The 16013-nt window shown below is 41.1% G+C and overlaps 1 protein-coding gene across 3 annotated transcripts in view; it reads right to left on the reverse strand.

Annotated features, from left to right (window-relative positions):
* Positions 1 to 16013, reverse strand: part of arid3a (AT-rich interactive domain 3A) — a 48045-nt gene that overhangs the window by 18185 nt on the left and 13847 nt on the right. For all 3 annotated transcript variants that reach the window (XM_085433102.1, XM_085433103.1, XM_085433101.1), the window contains exon 3: positions 15703 to 15994. In XM_085433102.1, the coding sequence (XP_085289228.1) occupies positions 15703 to 15994 (292 nt within the window). The remainder of the gene's footprint in view (positions 1 to 15702; positions 15995 to 16013) is intronic.

Below are 16013 nucleotides of genomic sequence, written 5' to 3' on the forward strand. Positions count from 1 at the left end.
ATGTTTTAGGCTTGTATAGACTTTCATGTCTATAGTATGCACACCGGGGCAGGGGCCTCTCCTGGATTAAAGCGCTGTTACTAGAAACTAGATAAACGACTAGAAACTGGGCCAACTGGTAGCACAGGGTTCATGCCCCTTGTTCCAATCCTCTAGAAAAAACAAAAAAAGACAACTGGGATTGCAGAGATGACTATTGTGTTTTGAAACTTGCACTAGCTCTTTGAAGCTCTTTTAAGTGGGAATTCATATAACTGTACTTATAGCAGTAAACTCATAATTACAGCTAAAGACAGGAGTGTTATGGGGGTAAATTGCGACAGTAGAAAGGTCAGCAAATGTACTCTACTCTGTTAGTGATTTATTGTTTTACTGCTGTCTTGATAGTTTCCCACCCTGACACCCTGTGTATGTAGGTCAGTGACAGCCGGCTACATATGAATTGAAACTAGGGTCGGAACAAAAACAAAGTGGTTTTATACTACAAATAATCAGTAACCAAAGAGCAGCCTTTGCAGCCCTCGCTGAAGTGACAATAACAGTGCAGTCGGAGTGCATGTGTGTGTGTTTTTAGAGGGGCTGGCCGCACCACTGTTAATGCAAATGGCAGGTGTGCTGGCACACAAGTGTCACATAGCAGATAATAGAGGCTTGCAACTGAAAACCAAAAACTGAGAGAAGTCAAGGGTATCACCTACATGCTTCCTTACACCTGCTCATCACCTTGGGGTGAGGCTGACACACAAACACATGCACGCTAACCTACACACCTGTAACACACAGTAGGTCAGAGCAAGACAGAAGAAAAAAGTAGTAACGTTTCGTGCTCGTGGTGGCTTTCTATTCTTCTCATCTAACCTAAATTGCATCACTTTGACAGTATTTTTTTTCCAGGGGTGCAGCAGGTAACTTAACTATACAAGGAAATAATTCACATAATTTTTGAAATAATTCAAAAATGGGCACATACACTTTTTAAAAAAAAATAAAGCCCAATAGCCATTTGATCTTCCTTTTTTGAATGATCCTACTGTCAAATCATACAAGATAAATGTTGATGTTTGAAATGGACAAGGTGGGGTGTGGTAGTACATAAGGCCATTTGTTTCAGTCACATCTTCTGTATGGTCCCAATACAGTCCTCACTGGTTACCCAGTTATCACGTATAGCCACCAAGAAACTTGTTGCATATGTTAAAGCACTTTACTATTCAGAAGGTTGTTGTCAGTTCTTGTCTTTACATATCTGAAATGTCCTTGGGCACTATAAATCCTACCATCAGTCTGTGTGAGACGATGTTAAAGTGTGTCTCCGGATGCAGACTGGAGTGCTAAACATGCTTTAAGTGCTAGGTAAGATTAAAAACACGATCTAGAAAAAGGTAGAACACTTGGATGGAAAAAAAGTAACAATTTTCATACCCAGTGAGATTAGTTACATGGGGTAATTCTAAAGTAGCTGTTAGTGTGAAGGCAGTGGTCTATGCTGTCCAGGGTGTACCCCACTTCTCAGCTAATGTCTGGGAAATGTTCCCAAAGGTGTCAGCAGGAGAGCGCTGAGTGTTGAAGGGAATAAATTGGCAGCGGGTGAATGCATCACAATGTTATTAAAGAGGTAAAAGGCTAATTGGTCCAAAACAAAGCGCCTCTATAAAAGTCATAAATTTGACTTAAGATAGAAATAACAGACAGGTTATCATCAAATTCTTCAGCTTTCCAAACAAAAAACATTCCATGTTAAAAATGCAAACGTTACTGTGTTGACTAAGTCTCACAATAAAACATTTTATTTTCCTTCTTTAACTTAACTTCATGTGCAATAGGTCAGAGACGACGTGAGGGTTGAACTTTAGGCCATGATATAACCTATTATATTGTTTAAACTAACAAATATATTGTATACTTCATGACAGCTGAGGGTTGAATGCATTGTTCTCATTATATTATGCAAAGGAGCTTAATAAAGTGAATGAGCTTGTTTGGTTTTGTGCAGCACGACATTATAGCAGCTCATAATTCACTTGAAATGCACAGTGATAACCTCGTTGTGTGTGTTATAACGTTCCCTTTGTATGCATTTCATTCAACAGCAATCTTTGTTTTTCTATGGATGGCAGTACTAACCCCTTCAGCCAGTGTCAAAGGAGCAGTTTCACAACATCATATTAATCTTTGTCTTTGCATTGCCCCACCTAATCTGAATGGAAGGTCTAGTATGGCGTAATTTCTAGAAGGCTGTGTTAAAAGGAGTATACTGTATATGTAACCCTGGTTGAAGTGCTCAGTCAGCATGCATGTGTTAACACTGGTTTGCTTTATTTAGCTCCCTTTATATTGATAAACTGCCTCTGTGAAGCACAACCTCTGGTTATCATCTCTAAAAGCCCAAAAGTTCAACAGAATCTCATGAAACGGAATAAGGCATTTAGAGCACAAGGCACTAACCTGGCCTTCAAACTCCTTAAATCCAAATCTAATGAGTGTGTGCAAGATGCCCCTGAATAAGCCTGTCGGCAATCAACAATAATCCAAGGACCCACTGCAGACTCCCAGTGTCAGATACCACAGGACAGCACTTAAAAAGTCCTGTTTTGACAGCACAGGGAAGACCTATACAATATTAGGTGCTGGTATCTAAAATTGGCAGTTGGGTTGACAGAGAAAACAAAAATAAAGGATGTGCTATACTCAAATTAGGGATGTTCCCGGCAGCTAGTTTACAATATGCTTAAATGAGAAAGGCAGAAAAACTGAGTTCAACATTAACTATACACTGTTTTTGCTTTAATTACTTTGCTATACCAGATGATATTTTTTTAACAAGATGACTAGAACTGAAAATAACTGTTTTCAGTTATTTGACAAGGCTTTAGACGAGATGAAGTGTTTCCTCTTGGTTTTTGGTTTGTCACTTGCAAAGATGACAATGCGTGAGTACTAAAGTTGTCATCACAGCAAGATCATTTAAAAAAAAAAAAAAAAAAAGAGCGGCCTGAGACATTCACACATTCAGGATACTGCTGAGTCTTCATCACCATTACAGGCGACCAAATGCCTCCCCCCTACAACCCATAACAAAAGAAGCACACGCAGTAACACCTAACGCCTAATTCAGAAAACACAACATAATTTACTTACGTTTGGATTATACTCTTTGTTATTTTCTGTATCACTGTGTTCAGCTTGGACAGGAATTTTATTTTAAGATGGCCAGCTTACAGGTTTTAGTGGGGTATGGAGGTGGAGGTGGATCACTATTTTTATAGGCTGAAACGTGTTAGAGCAGAAGTCAGAACACTATGTACAGTCAGCCTTCATTTCCTTATAGAGCAAGGCTGGAAGACTGAGGCATCGTCCAACTTAATAAGCACAATACTGCTACAAAACACAATACCCTGCATTGCATTTAATCAGCACTAACACCTTTACGGTAATGTTAATATTCACTGACGCTGGTTAAAAAACACAAAACAAAAGAAAGGAACTCTGTTTTTACTGTGTGACATTTGAAAGAAAAGGAATCAGATTCCATTCGTGTTCTTGTTTACGATGACACATCCAGCATTCATCTGCTAATCAAACAATGTCAGCACAACTGAAATTATAGTTTCCGTGTGCAGAGTTCACAGACGTGGGCCGTCAGTGCAAATATTTAAAAAAGCAATGTATGTGCTCTGCATTTAGCAAATCTAATATATTTTGACATAAAGCACCCAGACCTAGTCTAGGATAGAGGGAGCCACCCCTTGTGTCTTCATAATTTGACTTTGACTTCATATTTCATGCCATCTTGGAATTTTTGTACTTAAATTATATTATTATTATTAAATTATATTATTATTAAATTACAGGGAGTGCAGAATTATTAGGCAAGTTGTATTTTTGAGGAATAATTTTATTATTGAACAACAACCATGTTCTCAATGAACCCAAAAAACTCATTAATATCAAAGCTGAATGTTTTTGGAAGTAGTTTTTAGTTTGTTTTTAGTTTTAGCTATTTTAGGGGGATATCTGTGTGTGCAGGTGACTATTACTGTGCATAATTATTAGGCAACTTAACAAAAAACAAATATATACCCATTTCAATTATTTATTTTTACCAGTGAAACCAATATAACATCTCCACATTCACAAATATACATTTCTGACATTCAAAAACAAAACAAAAACAAATCAGCGGCCAATATAGCCACCTTTCTTTGCAAGGACACTCAAAAGCCTGCCATCCATGGATTCTGTCAGTGTTTTGATCTGTTCACCATCAACATTGCGTGCAGCAGCAACCACAGCCTCCCAGACACTGTTCAGAGAGGTGTACTTTTTCCCTCCTTGTAAATCTCACATTTGATGATGGACCACAGGTTCTCAATGGGGTTCAGATCAGCTGAACAAGGTGGCCATGTCATTAGTTTTTCTTCTTTTATACCCTTTCTTGCCAGCCACACTGTGGAGTACTTGGACGCGTGTGATGGAGCATTGTCCTGCATGAAAATCATGTTTTTCTTGAAGGATGCAGACTTCTTCCTGTACCACTGCTTGAAGAAGGTGTCTTCCAGAAACTGGCAGTAGGACTGGGAGTTGAGCTTGACTCCATCCTCAACCAGAAAAGGCCCCACAAGCTCATCTTTGATGATACCAGCCCAAACCAGTACTCCACCTCCACCTTGCTGGCGTCTGAGTCGGACTGGAGCTCTCTGCCCTTTACCAATCCAGCCACGGGCCCATCCATCTGGCCCATCAAGACTCACTCTCATTTCATCAGTCCTTAAAACCTTAGAAAAATCAGTCTTGAGATATTTCTTGGCCCAGTCTTGACGTTTCAGCTTGTGTGTCTTGTTCAGTGGTGGTCGTCTTTCAGCCTTTCTTACCTTGGCCATGTCTCTGAGTATTGCACACCTTGTGCTTTTGGGCACTCCAGTGATGTTGCAGCTCTGAAATATGGCCAAACTGGTGGCAAGTGGCATCTTGGCAGCTGCACGCTTGACTTTTCTCAGTTCATGGGCAGTTATTTTGCGCCTTGGTTTTTCCACACGCTTCTTGTGACCCTGTTGACTATTTTGAATGAAACGCTTGATTGTTCGATGATCACGCTTCAGAAGTTTTGCAATTTTGAGACTGCTGCATCCCTCTGCAAGATATCTCACTATTTTTGACTTTTCTGAGCCTGTCAAGTCCTTCTTTTGACCCATTTTGCCAAAGGAAAGGACGTTGCCTAATAATTATGCACATCTGATATAGGGTGTTGATGTCATTAGACCACACCCCTTCTCATTACAGAGATGCACATCACCTAATATGCTTAATTGGTAGTAGGCTTTCGAGCCTATACAGCTTGGAGTAAGACAACATGCATGAAGAGGATGATGTGGACAAAATACTCATTTGCCTAATACTTCTGCACTCCCTGTATATTATTTTTAGGCCCTTTGATACTAGCAGCCTGTCAGAAAATATAACCCCGCCTCCCCCTTTTTTTTGGTTTCTTTAGTTGAATCTAAATCAAAAATGGCAAAGATAGCACAGTTTGACAGATGTAAAATGGTATTTTGGCACCAACAAGGTGACTCCCAATGAGCTATTATCAGAAAACTGAACATATCTTAGCATGGTGTGCATTGTGTACTTAAGAAAGAGAGGAAACTGGACAAGTGTAGGATAAAGGAATACGGAGACTAAAACTATACAGCAGTATCTGAAAATCATGGCTTTAATAATACTGACCCTTTAGTTGGACTATATATACTGTGCACCAGAGCCTCGTCAGAAATGGTCTCTGTGGAGGGCTCGAGAAGCCATTCATAAGGATAGGAAACAAGGAGAAAAGGCTGGGATATGCCATATGGCATACCATTACATACAAAGCATACAGGAATACCTTTATTGAAGCAGTGTGGGATCATCTTGACAGAGAACAAGACTAAAGGCAGCCAACATCCAAAGAAGAGTAGCTTGAAAACTAGTCCTGAAAATGTAAAAACTACAAGTCAACTGGCTTCTGGCTGCGCTGAAGGATAAATGTAATCATACCAAATATTGACTTTCAAACCCATTAGAATTGTACAAACCAATATAGTATATTTCCATGTGTGTTTGCACGTTTCGATAAATTGCTGCACCTATTTTCCATTTTCCCAGGTTGATATGAAGAAATGGGGTGTGGCTCAAGACCTTTCAACAATACTAGAGAGGCAAAGATATTTATACTTTTGCAGTGGCTGAAAATGTACAACAGGTAAACAAAGTAAACCAACTGCTGTAATACATACACACCTTTCTTTTATCAAAAATGAACACATGTGATATTCCTTTTTCAAAAGGCTTTCACAACCTATTCTAGCAAAATTGCAAAACAGATGACGACATGTGCTTAAAACAAGGTAAATGTATAAAACTTCTTTGCATAGTAATTCCAGGAACCTATTTAGACTGGCTGTCTGCCCATCAGTGGGTAGTTTCCTCAAATACATGGATGCAAATAAAACTGCTTTTAGAAGTGTTCAATTATTTCGTGCAGCAGAGGCCAAAGCCAATGCCCCATGGCACAACTATAATCAAAGTGATCTTGGTCCTTTGCTCCAGCCCTACACTTTTAAGATATTCAGTTGAGTACGACACCGTCGCGACTCTTACTTTGGGGGCTCTAACCACCACTCCTTATTTCCCCCCACACTGTTCCTCAGTCTGACATCCAATTGCCTCCTCATCTGAAAAATGACTTAATCGACTGAGGTGACAGTCGTACAGACAGTGTGCTGTATGCACTGACATGCCCCCATGGACTGACATCTTAAACGAATCCATCTTTGCCTGCTCTGCCCTCCGCCCTGCCTTTCTCCATCCCCCCCACAAGCACACAATTTACAGCAACAATAGAGCTGTCGCCCTGCTGATGCTCGCAACGCTGTTTTATTGACAGACTGGATCAAAGGAGATCATAATCCGAACTGACCTCATAAATTCAGCTCCATCGATTGAGGACAAGGAGCTGACAGCCTGCGTGAAAACACCAGCGCTGTGGCTGACTGTAACTGTTGTTGCTTTATCTGCAACAGTCATATGTGGCCCAAAAAATGGCAGACAGCGATAAGAGAGTTAGAAAAAGAAACCAAGAATGGGACATGAGTAGTTTGCATAGCTACTGAATAAAACCCATGTTTTTTTGAATGTGCCAACTGTGGTACAACACCACTAATATTTAACTCCTATTTCTTCTGGACCCTTAATACATGGGAATGATTTAAGATTAAGGGCATATTTCAAAGCTTTCCATGGCTGAACTATATCAGTTTGGAAATGCAGTAAACAACTAAATAAATACTTGAAAAGCAAAACTAGGTAAAGGTGTTTTACTACAAAATAAAAATGATTCCACTTCATTTCCATGAAACCACCACAAGCTTTCCTTTTGCTGGGAAACACCTGTAGAAATTCAGCAAACAGTGAGGGCATAGTTTCTTTATGGTGTGAAAGGCTGTAAGCGAGACCACATCTTCAGGGCTTTGCCAAAGGATTTAATGCTCAGCTTCTGTTGGTCGTTATTGGAGACACACTATCCCCTGCTGACATGAGAAAAAGGTGAAAGGCAGTTGATGAAGACAAGACATTAAACCAGAATGAGCACCCTCCTGCGATTACACAAACTAAATTCCTTCCTGCTACTATCGGGTCAGCTGCCGTGGCTTAGGGATTTGGATAAGAATCAGAAATAGCAGCCAGGTGGCCCCCCAGAGCCTGATGTGTAGTAGGTAGCTGTAAGCAATCCTTTGTAACCACACTGCTAATGAGTAGCATTACGTTGATGGATGCTCGAAACTGAGGAAGGCAAAGCTGCATGGGCGGAAAAGCAGGGGAAGTGGGTGTAGCAGCAATTTAAGCTCATAAATTGACTTCTTAGCAAACAGTAGCTAAGTAACTGACACAGAGCATTCGGTCTTTTCAATTTGGCTCAAACTATTATTTTCCTATTAAGTCTCCATAAGTGAACACGCAAACCAGCCTTGCCTTAAAAAAAAGAAAAGAAAAAAATAGCAAAAGCGTGACCTAGATAGTCTTCTAATGAGTGCCTTACGAAAGATGAAGGTATTTATTCAGCGCCAGAGCAGATGCCATGATAATGCTCGCGTCTGAAGGCAGTAAGATAAGGACAAAGATGGTAAGCAGGATGTCTCAGAGGAGGGTTTATACCTTTGTTCCAACACACTGAGACAAAGACATAAAGACACATCATCAGGAAACAGAACTGGACTAAAAATAGCTCAGTGTGGAGCACCTTGCTGTGGGGGGGGATGGACACTTGGCTGGGTGCTTGGGCTGTCAATCAGTATGATTGATAGGCAAGGCAAAGGGTTTAATGGTTAACAACAGTGGCCTTAAAAACTAATATGGGCCACTGTGCCCACATGGAGAGCAGATAGCTGTGCGTGTGGCTCTTAAGAGATGGAGTAAACCCACTCCAGTCAACATGGGGCTGGGCTGTGGCCTGAACAGGAGCAAGCCTCTCTTTCTTTCTCTTTAGGCACTGACTGATGTCACTTTTGGAAAAATCTGAAGCATCCATGTTTTCATGTGAAGATATCATCACATGAAAAAAAGAAAAAAATCTTGTCATGGCAAGTTAAACACAAAGACTAACAGCCTCAATGGCACTTCTATCACCACGGTAAAAATCAAATTTTTTTATTTGACGTGGCATCACGACTGCCTTAAATACAAGGCCAAACCGTGTAAGATTTATGTCACATGGCCTACCTAAAGCATCACTGCCTTGTAATTACTGCCCAAGATTGCTGACTAAGGTGACCGTGAAGCATAACAGGCGCTCATGAGCTCTCAGCTGGTCTTTGCTGATTTAAAAAAAAAGTCAATTTTAACTATAAAGAGCCAATTCACAATAGCTGTGCTTTATATTGTATATTATACAATATTAAAGAGAAATCCCAAGGATCAGACGGCCCCCTTTCAGCAAGCACTTGCAAATAGTGGCAAGTGAGAAAATCCATCCTCCCCCTTATTACTAAATATGAATACAACTGTGTAGTGTTCTGTGTATGTGCACCACAATCGCCTAAAACTTGAGATTTGCTCTTTGACCTTCTTGATTTGAGAGGTGATCTAAATATGAATCTGACCATTTCCTGCTACATGTGAGCCGGAGAAACCTCATTCTTCCAAAACGGTCCAAAGTTCATGTGTGAAAATGACTTATTTTCTTGCCTTGACATGTCAAAGTATCCGCAGTGGAAAAGGGTTTATTATCACGTCGTAGTGGTGTAAAATACACATCGTGAATGACCATTTATATCTGTGGTATGAACAGGCAACCCCGGCTTCTTTTCATACACATATAATGATTAAAGGTCAGCTATTATCATACTGACAAGACAGGGCAGCTTGAGTGCTCTTGCTTGAGCCTAATGTGATGATGACGGATCAAGGAACTAACAGAGTCTTTTATGAAACTATGTCTGAGATGGGGGTTCTGCTTTGCAGCATGCCTGGCCTATTGATTGCATAGACCATTTAAGCCACATTTCAAAGCACGCAGATCTCTGTTCCAGTGCGTTCCTGTACAGTTTCATTTCACACTGAGACAAAGAGCAATCTCAGACCTTGAAAATGTACAGCTGCGCACATCTTATTTCTCTTTGACCTATTTCTTAATTGAGTATTCTACAAATGAAAGCTTTCAATATCCACATGGTGCTTTTTCTCACATGAATGCCTATCAGTGTCCTTGTAGGTAAAGAAGCCACTTTGGTTTTGTTGAGTGCTTATCGAGGACACAAAATATTCAGCACATATCTATTTCTGTATGAATGCAGGAAAAAAACAGTTTCTAATGGAGGGACAAAGAGCAAAGAAAGAAAGAATGAAGCAGCATCCATATAATCCTTTCTAAAGGAAAAACAGGGTCTAAAAAGTTACAAATATGAAGAATGTGGAGCATCTTGGGTCTTCCCAGCTTAGAAAAGCAATTTCCTCATTCTTGACAAAGGCTTACATGTTTGATACATTTGAGAAAGACAATACATGTCGTGAGGGAAGCTGCCTACACAAAAATAGTAACGTTTAGCAACCAGAGAAAAAAGAAGGGATGAAAGAGCTAGCCTCAGCCTTTACACGATCTTTGTTTACATTCCTGCTGCAGCCCCCACCTCTCCTCCCCCATATTGAGTTCCTGCCAATTTCCAGAATCCCCATGGCTGTACACTTTCTGACATCAGCTCCATGAAGCACACTAGGAGTTGGACACAATTCAAATGCTCCGCAGGGCTTCGCAGTCAAAACGAGCATTTACTACATGCTCTACTTGGCAGCGGTTCAAAGACCAGCGCCAACTGACGGTCTTTTTCCCCCTTTGCTGCTCCACCTCCTCCCTTCAACAGGAAGACTGAGAGGTCTTCCCGTGCTGCTGTGGCCTTATTCCTTTGCCTTTTGTTTTCATGACATAAGCAGAGCCCATTAACCCTGTGTTGTCACTTTGTTAAACACAGATGGCAAACAGAGGCGTCTCACAGCATAGTGAAACATGCCTGAGCTGATTCATTTTGAACCCTGCAGACTAGAGTAGGAATGAGTCTGCAGAATATCTGGCTTAGGTCTGAAAATCCAAACGATGCGCTTGATAAAAGTAATCGCTCGCTGTGCTTCTTAATAATAAAACCAAGCAGATGGATCGGATAAAAGCTCAATAGCATGTGAAATATTGATCAAACACAGACGCATAGTCTGACATTAGTCAGTCATTAACAGTAAAAGGGTCAGCTGATTATGGAATCCAAGAAGGGCAGTAAGATGTGGTTTAAGTTCCATTTCATTGCATTTTATTACAAACCCTTCAACAGGAGCTTGTGGGCTATACAGAAGCAGAAGGAATAAACAGAATTGTGATAAATAAATGAAACTCACTTACATCAAATCAGAACAAACGGCTTTGCTAAAGTAGAACATAAACCCACTGAGCACCTTTCAGCAGCTGTATCAGCAGAAACCTGATGGGCAATCCCAATAAGTGTCGCTCCCAATTGGCTCTCTTTGGAGCTACGCTTCCTGTAGTCACTAACAGACAGCCCCTCGCCCCCATACCTCCTAATATATATGTGTGTGTTAGCAATTTAATGTTTAATGCCAGTCCCCCTTCCCCCTCTCTCCATTTGCCCTGATCACTGTGAGTGCCATGAATTTTTAAAGACATCCCTTCTTTACTGTCCATCTGGGCTCCATCTGCCCAGCTGCTGGTGTTTAAAGCAGACAGAGACACAGGACGGGATACTTCAAAGGCTTTGCATGGCCTCTGGCCCGAGGAGGATAGTGTTCATAAAAAAGGTAGCCTTTTATGCTGGCATGTGCACCACAAAGAGACAACATAATAACTGAAACCTGATTGTTATTGTACATCAACTTTGTTTTGAAAAGCTCAGTATTTCTAAAAGGTGATCAGGTCAACACCAGAATGCATGAAATAATAAATGAAGCTGCTATAAATAGTTATCCTTCATTTTATGTAAGAATTTCGATTCCTAATTTGATTTGGATTTTTAACTCTCTCTCAAAGCTTTCCAAGTTTTTATCAATAATTATGCCATAAAAAGCCTCCACTCAAATCGCCCAGTATTTCAGTGGAGATTGATGGAAACAAATGCATGCAGGTCTCCTAGCTATAGGCTTAATTTAATAACTTGCTGGGAATAAAAATGGAGTGTGATACTGATACAGATAATTCCAAGAGTCAGACATATCAGGGACGCTCATACATGTGTTCCGTTTGCAGTGGTATCACTGAAATAGCTTCACCAGACATACAAATCAAATAATCCAACAACCCTGGCATTATTTGATATCTGTGTAAATCCTCGCTCTTTTATTTCATTTGGCACCGCGCTGCCTCGGCCAGATATGAGGCAGCTGGCAAAATGCCTTGAATAGTCTGATTAATTAATTTAAAACCACAGCGTAATCAGACATCCGACCAGGGCAGACCTCTCGGCTTCATTTAGTCTGACCTTTCAGGCGAAAGAGGCGAGATAGAGGGAAGGTGGCTGGGTGATCCACCAGGAATGCAGGTTTGCTGATATATCTTTCCACCACAGCCTGGGGCAAACCTTGACTAAAAGCTGGGTGTGGGCTGGTTTTAGTTCGCTGAATCCACATCTTGCGTTTATTGGATTTATATTGTGCACTAGAGCTTTTATGATCCTGTTGTTGTCTTGTAAAGTGATTAAGGATGCATTTTTTTTGTAACTGTTTCTGTACAATGTTCTTATACATTCTCTCCTGTCCCCTGTGTTTGTAACCACTACTATGGACCTGTGGTGCCACACTGAGACATTATTTGTGCTGTACAAACATAAAGAAGAAAAAAGGGCAGTTTTCAGTTTGGAAGTGCTCCAACTGCTCTGCACTGATAGAGGCACGCAAAGTTTCTGCTGAGGATCTGAGCTTCCTTGTGGCCACATTATCACCCTCCATCAGGCACATTCCAACAGCCTCCACCCACCTGCCCAAAATAAACTGTACACTCTTAACCCCTTCCTCTCCACCCAGTGCCCTCCAAAGCACCCTACCAGCATATGACATGTCTGAACACGTGTAATTGTAAGCTAGGAGGTTAGTGCTACCCATCAGACCCTCTTTTCGCCCCCTTCTGTGATAGAGATATTAAGTCTACACCGAAAACTTTTCATGATATCTTGATAAAAACGGACCATCAGCTCAGGGTTGCTCTGATGCAGCACTAGTTGCCCGTTTTGCGCAGTGATGACAAGTGCAATATTTTAACCAACATAAATTACAGCCTCACGTGTCTTTTAATTGCCACGAGGGCTTGGTGGTATGGACAGGTGGTGACAGGGATTTTTTTGTGGGTGTAGCTTTCCTGGCCTTGATAGCTGCATCATACAGTATTTTTATATGTTTCAGATGATTGCACAAATACTCAACGGTACATATAATCCCATGAAGCCCTTAATAAGCAGGTTTTAATGGTTTTTTTTTTTGCACAGGGGCATCTATGACTGTGCTATGCGCATGTCTATGCGCTCAGAGCGCGTCAAGTCAAGTTTGCGCTGAAGCCGTTTGCAGATTTTACCGTTTTCCACATGACGGGGAGAAACCACAAACATTAGGTTCCGAACAAAAAAAGAAGAAGCAAAATAAAATTGGTGCACGCCACATACAAATTAAGGCTTGAAGACAATTTTGATTTGCTTGAGGTTAGAATTATCAGGGGACAGACTGTCTTCGTCGTGCCAGGCCACGGCTGCAATTATTTCCATCGACTGTAATCATCTGAGGGGAAAATAAGTGGATGTTCAAGACTGGAAAAACCTGGTTTTACAACGTTAAAGACTGTCGAGGAACACCGTGAGCTCGGCACAGATTTTACTGTTGTTACCCAATTCCCTATATCATGCCACAATGCTGAGTTCCCTCTTCTCAGGCTTTAAGTTGTGTAGGCGTGACGCAGTGTTACCCAATCTATTGGGTATCTGACCAGTCACGGTGCTGACTGTCTTGATTATATAACGGTCTGCTGCACTAACACAGCCCTGTCTGATCCTCGGCTGACTGAGGTGCCATGATAAAAATAAAATAATAATAATAAAAACCCAAAAGTATCCATTCAAGTCGTTCACACAACATTTACAGAGGGAGGGGTGGACTATTTAGAGAAGCAGACTATAGGTTTTAGAGAGTTTGAGTCCACATGCTCTGTAATTACAAGAAATGCGCCTTAAATGACATAATCTATAGTTTGGTTTAAAACTGGAGCACATGTCAGCTAGGAGCAACGTGGCAAAGACGTTTGACTTAAAAACAAATAAAAACTAAAGTTAATTGTATTAAAAGCTTTTTCTCTTTTCCTCTGAAGCAGTTTAGCAGCTTGTCTGTTATCTGTCCTGATAAAATATGTTTTATGGTTAGAATTGTGCGACAGGACGTGAGGTTGCACTTTAATAAACTGCTGAATGTGATGGCGGCTTAGTGTATATTACATTTTTAAACTGGCAAAACAACATTTAGTTGTCACACCATGCAGAAGTAGTTTTGTTGTTTTTTTTTATTTAAAGAGGCTAAAAATACTTCTCTGTGAGCAGTTTTGCAATTTGCATAATTGCACATTTTAGAAATAATAAAGCTTATTTTGCTACTAATCTAAGTATTAGGGTTTGTATTTTGCTTTTCTTGTAGGAAAACCGCATTATCTGTGTGTCCTGTTTGTGTCAAATTTAAAAATACCGTAAATACAGTAAAGAATTCAGTTTTATATCACCTGAAATAAACTTTTAACCAACCGTCTTCCCGCTTGCGTTCAACTTTTATCGACAGCTGCCCTCTATCCAAACTTAGCTGTTGACAGTCTTAAATCTCTTCACGTAAACAGCCCGTCTTTATTCCACCAGGGCCTCCCTCATAATATCCAGCCCACTAGCATGTTTACAGTAAACGGCAGCATGGCAAAGCTGTTAACATGCACTCTAACCCACCCACAGCCCTTCCTGATCCCTCTGAGCTCCTCTTCCTCAGCTTCCAGTCCTTCAAGATTGTTCCAAGGAACAACTTTCTTTCATTCTTAGTCCATATTAGTTGTAAAATCAAAAATCTAACCAGGCACCAAGCTGCCACCAGAAGAAATTGTCTCTTCAATCATCTGCCTTGACCAGACCGTGAAGTGGCAAAGGCAAACTGAAAACCCTCACCTTAGCCTTTATCAACATTTTGCCCGGTGGCTAGTGCTAATTTCCCACCCTGGTCAGATTACATCACATGCCGCTGAGAAAGTGCAACAGAGTTTTAATGTGAATGGCTTGAGGGCCAGATGTGGCCCACTGGTAAACAGCAAATATTTTAGACTAATCTGCTTCTTTGGCCAGAGTCCCTCCAGTCTACAGCCCTTAATACCATCAATCAGCAGTAATGACAGCAACAGTTAAAGCTGCGGACCTTCAAAAGACTTAAATGGCAACTACAGCTGGGGCAAAGATATAAGAAATAAGTGTTTATGCACGGCAGAGTATTATAATTTACAATGCTATTACTGAATTGGTCACATCTTAATAGTAAGACAACCTCTACTCTGATTCACTTTTATCATATCGCACCAGTTTGTTTAACCATTTTACCCAGCTCGGACTGAATCTGAAATACATACATCCAGTTGCATTCACATAATCGCCTGGTATCTGGGAGATTGTTGTCAGCAGGGGGGTTAAAGTGGGCCAGAATGATCCAGAATGGTGCTCAGACACTTTCGGTTAATGAGCAATTAAATCTGATTGGCACATTTCCATTTTCACAAACTGCAATGGCTCATTTTAGCCAGTGTCACAGAGTCAGTGAGGTCACTCCAAGATCCTGCCTGCACGCTTCCTTTTTTTGTCTCATTTCTGTGATTTGTTCATGGTGTAGATATAAAGGTGTGTTCGAGGTACAGAAGTGGACTGAGTGATTCAAATAGCTCGATTAATAAGACACAGAAAAAAAACATATGTTAGTGTGTGATCATTTTGCTCCCCAAGCTGGAGAAAAATGCAAGCCACAATGGCAAATGTAACACGGCATTATATAATGCACAACGTAGCTGTTCCTCCCCACACACACACATCTGACCTTAGGGTTCCCCCACCTGCCAAATCCCACTTTAACCTCTAATTGTCGGTGCAGACCTCCACACAGTAATGGACCAGAAAGTGATGGTACCTGTCTGAACTGCTCCTCGTAGGTCCAGTCTCCGTGGTCCTGCCCACTCAAATGGCTATGCGTGGTATGTGAATGCAGATGTGCTCCCACTGCTGAGCGGGACTCCTGCTCAACACTGGGACGGACCTTCAGGAGCTGGGAATGGGGGTTAAGCTGACGGTGAGGCAGCAGGAGGATGCCCTTGCCAGGGGCCACTGCATCATGACCCGTAGGCAGACCTTCCTCTTCAAGGTCATCCTCAAAGTCTTCTTCCATCTCACCTTCAAAGTCCTCCTCGTCCCATTTCTGTTTGCTGTGTGCATCACAAATAC

Source organism: Copadichromis virginalis, linkage group LG15 (assembly GCF_057382275.1).
Source record: "Copadichromis virginalis isolate Kocher_CV1m ecotype Utaka linkage group LG15, C_Virginalis_male_GT1.1, whole genome shotgun sequence".
Taxonomy (NCBI): Eukaryota; Metazoa; Chordata; class Actinopteri; order Cichliformes; family Cichlidae; genus Copadichromis; species Copadichromis virginalis.